Source organism: Myiozetetes cayanensis, unplaced genomic scaffold (genome assembly GCF_022539395.1).
Source record: "Myiozetetes cayanensis isolate MyiCay16 unplaced genomic scaffold, myiCay2020 scf1126, whole genome shotgun sequence".
In the NCBI taxonomy this organism is placed as follows: Eukaryota; Metazoa; Chordata; class Aves; order Passeriformes; family Tyrannidae; genus Myiozetetes; species Myiozetetes cayanensis.
The window spans coordinates 1-4058 of NW_026086745.1; the positions used below are offsets into that span (position 1 = coordinate 1).

The window sequence follows — 4058 nt, forward strand, 5'->3', positions numbered from 1 at the left end:
AGACCTTCGATTCAAGATGGAAACTTTATCTGTGAGAAGCATTTGGCCATCTGCGCTGAGTAATGGGCTTTGAACCTGGTGTGTAGGACCATAGGCTGTTTTCAGAGCCTCATAGAATCCCCTGTAGTCACCTGTATCTGCGCATAATTGGATTTTTTCTGCTAGATTGGTCCACCACTTGTTCTGGATGTCACGAAGTTTCTGTTGCAGCTTGCTGCATGCGAGTCGAAAGGCCGCTTTTCTTATATGACAAGATGGCTGAGCAAGGTGGGCTTGGGGAGCAGTTCTCTTCTTACTCAACAATTCCTGGATCTCATGATTGTTTTCATGAAACCAGTCCTTGTTTTTCTTGAAGGAGAACCCTATGGATTCTTCAGAGGACTGCAGAATGCTACTTTTAATAAGTTGCCAAAGCGCTTCGGGAGAGGAGTCTGTGGAATGAACTTTGAGCCTGGATTGAAGATTTGCCTGGAAGCTGTTCCTCACTGTAGCTGATTGAAGACTGTTAACTTGAAGTCTCCTTCTAGGAATGCCACCGTTTTTAGGTTTGAACTTAAGGTGGAGGTTAAGTTTACAGCGCACGAGGCGATGATCCGTTTGACATTCTGCACTAGGCATCACGCAGGTGTGATGAACACCGCAGAAAAAATATAATCTATTAATATCTATCTATCTATCTATCTATCTATCTATCTATCTATCTATCTACCTATCTATCTATCTATCTGTCTGTCTATCTAACTATCTAACTATCTATCTGTCTATCTATCTGTCTATCTACCTATCTTATAATCTGTCTAATCTATCTGTGCCCTACTATCTATTGGCACACTGTGATGAAACTGTGACCCAGCTCAAGCCCTACGGTGTGTTTAGGGCAATCCCAGGCTGGTGACAGGAATCACTGGGTGAGCCCAGGCTGGCAGTGTGTGCTTGGGGCAGCCAAATGCCCGAGGTGCTGTCCCTGCAGCCGTGGCTGCGGTGCCTCCCTGTGCCGCGCTCTCAGCCGGACGCTGCCGAGGCTCACACGGTCACCTGCAGGCAGCTGCCTGGTGCTGGCAGCCTGGCACTGCTGCTCCTGCCCTCGTGGGACACAGGTGCCAAGGAACAGCCTGGCACAGCCCTGAGCACCCTCCCGAACAGGGAGTGTCGTTGCCGTCGCTCCAGGCCGCAACTGGCGTGGCAGAAGGAGATCCGTGGCCAAGGGGCTGAGCGGGCAGCAGGAAAGCTCCTGCCTGCCCCACTGGCACCAAGGGCTCGTGCCAGGGAAGAGCAGGCAGTGCACAGGCAGTGGTTGTGGTTGTGGCGGTGCCGGCCTGGCCTGGGTGCTGCTCCCTGGGACGGCTGGGCCAGGCCTGCCACCACTGGGGCAGCGCTGGACTTTGGGACGTGGCTGGCTCCTCCTCGGTGTCTCACAGATGTCTGATGGCATTTGGCACTCATGGTGACATCAGCCATTTGAAACAGGTCACACAGACCGGACATGTAAATTTAGTGTTGAACTTAGGTGGGAAGTTCCTGCCTCACAGTGCTCTTTGCCACAGTTGCTCTGTAAAAGAATGGAGTTACACAGCTCAGTGCTTCCATTTCAACATTTTCTGTCCTCTCCCACACTGGAAAATTTGTACCAACCTGCTGACCAAAAGTCGTTGGCTTTACCAGACGTGGCTGGGGTGTGTTCTGAGGCCGGGAGTTCTGCCCAGTCCCAGATGGTTCCCAAGGTGTCCCAGGCCAGCTGAATCCAGAGGTGGAACTGCAGCCAGACGTCTGCTGACATCACTGATTGTGGCTGCAGATTTGCTTCTCTGGCGCTCCCAAAGGAGCTTCGGGTTGGCCTCTTCAAGTCTCTCCTTGGCTCTGAAACATTCAGAGGCACACAAAGAGTCACCTTGGGCAGCAACGCTTTGGCAAAGTTCCCCTCTATGTCCTTGACTATTCCTTGACTTCTAAATGCCAAGGGAAGAAGAGAGTCCAAAACAAGCACATCCTTTGATCTGAGCTTGTGCAGAGGGCCTGTTTCCAAAAAATCACACCAAGTGCAAGGAGCAGCAAGTGTCACCTCCATAAGAACTCTGGGCTACCCTGCTGGCCTTCAAGGGAAAGCTCAAACCTCAGAGCCACTGCTAAAACAGAAAGATCATTCTTATTTTTGATTCACAGAATCCAACTCTGCTCTCTGAGAGGCCTCTCCTTATTCAAACAGGAAAGGCCACAAGATTGATCTTTTCTGTTACACACAGGAGGAGGAGGAGATTAGAGATTGGCAAAAAGACTGCCTGTTAAATCAACATCAGCTGGAAAAAGACACCACTCATGCTGTAATGGTGCTACTGTGGTGTTACTGCTGGAACTCTATGGAGAAAGGAAGACAGGTCTGGTGAAGGGAAGGGTCTTGAGGTGCTTTCCCCACAAATATGCCATGTTATGCTTTCACACATTGTGCTGGCCAGATGTAGAAAAGGGATTTTAGAAGGCAAATGCACAAGGAAAAAGGAGTCTGTGATTACCACTCCAAAAAAACCATGAACTTACCTTTCCAGTTTCTTTGCGAGGCTTTTGCTGGTTTTCACTTCCTGCAGGTACAGCTCTATGTACTTGTCCACTGCTGGCTGCCTGGATTCTTGTTGAAAAGGTCTTTCTTGTTGGTTGCTTTTTGTCCTTCCCAGTGCACGTTCAAGATCTCTAGTTCTGTCTTCTAACTGGTTTTTCAGTGAGTCAAAATGACTGCTTCTGATTTTTTCTAATGTGTCCTGGTAGGCTGCCTGTGCCTGAATGAGACAGTGCACCTTCAACCACCACAAGAAAAACAGTACTCTCCCCAGCAGAAAATTGCACATACCGAGTTTCAAGGGCCCAGCTTAGCTCAGAGAGGTGGCTGTGCCTCCTCACAAGCAGCAGCAATCAAGGCAGAACCCAGGAGCTACCAGGGTAAATAATTCTTCTCATTCAAAAAGAGGCCAAATCAGCACTCTTAGTCAAAGCTACCAATGAAAAGACACTGTATCTGCAGGACAGGGCATATTGAAAAGGATGCTTCAAAGACAATCAGAGCATCCCCACCTGCACCCCCCTCACCCCACCCCTGTCATTTCAGGGACTTTTTTTCTGAGCACTTTCCCCCCTACAAGGACAAAGCAGCACCCCAATGTCTGGCCATGACAGCTGCAAGTTGCCAAACCCATTTGAAGATGAGCAGAGAGAACCAGAGCAGGGGACAGAGATTTCCCCAGGCACTGCCAACTGGGAATGTGCCTTGGGCAGGCTTTGGATTCAGGGACCTGCCGGCACATCACACACCCAGCACTGCTGCCCAACCATCTGCCCTTCTCCCACTGCCTCCATCACAGACAGAAGTACAGCACTAAGAGAATGCAGGAGGGAAAGGAAAATACCAGAAATTGTGGCCATAACAGAAGTTTACGTGGACACTGGTGAGAAATTCACTTACTTGCAAAAACTGATTGACTTCTTGTAGCTTTTGTGTTATTTCCTTGTCTGCTTGTTCTTCCACGTCTCTTTCACATTGTTTTGTTTGGCTGCCATCCAGCGTGAAATTCTTCAAATGATGGTGGAGTTTTTTCACCTCTTCATGCAGCTGGCATTTGTCCACCTCCAGTTGTTCACACATCCCATGCAGAGTGGACAGCTCTTCTTGCAAATCCTGATTTTGGGCTTCCAGCTGCATGCCTGTTTTAGGCTCCATGTCCAGCTGCTGGGAAAGTTCACCAACCTGTACACAGAAAAAAAAAAAAAAAGAAAAGGAAACTCAGCATGATCTAAAGGCAGTGAGATCTGGAAAAATATCTAAAGGGGTGGCCAGTGAAACTGTATTTATCATCTCTTGGAAATGAGCATGGAAAACACTGGAAAGATTCCCCGACAGAAAGTAGACACTTTAGACCTACTTAAGAATTTGTGAGATACTTCTGGGAGCAATACTTCTGGGTCCCTTGGAGCTCATAATGACACTCATAATTTATAATCTCTATTCCTCTAGTGTCCACCACAGAAAATACCCTCAGGGCTTTTGTAGCAGCTGGAGAAAGGACCAGGCTGCT

At 48.6% G+C, this 4058-nt stretch overlaps 1 protein-coding gene across 1 annotated transcript; it reads right to left on the minus strand.

Annotated features, from left to right (window-relative positions):
* Positions 1-50: 50 nt before the first annotated feature.
* Positions 51-3724, minus strand: LOC126635176 (ankyrin repeat domain-containing protein 26-like). The gene is made up of 4 exons (XM_050306136.1): positions 3449-3724; positions 2533-2768; positions 1633-1857; positions 51-1549 (listed from the first exon to the last, which is right to left on the minus strand). Exons 1-3 carry the CDS (start codon positions 3701-3703, stop codon positions 1656-1658), a joined length of 693 nt encoding a protein of 230 aa, XP_050162093.1. The 5' UTR covers positions 3704-3724; the 3' UTR covers positions 51-1549; positions 1633-1655.
* Between the last annotated feature and the right edge of the window lie 334 nt (positions 3725-4058).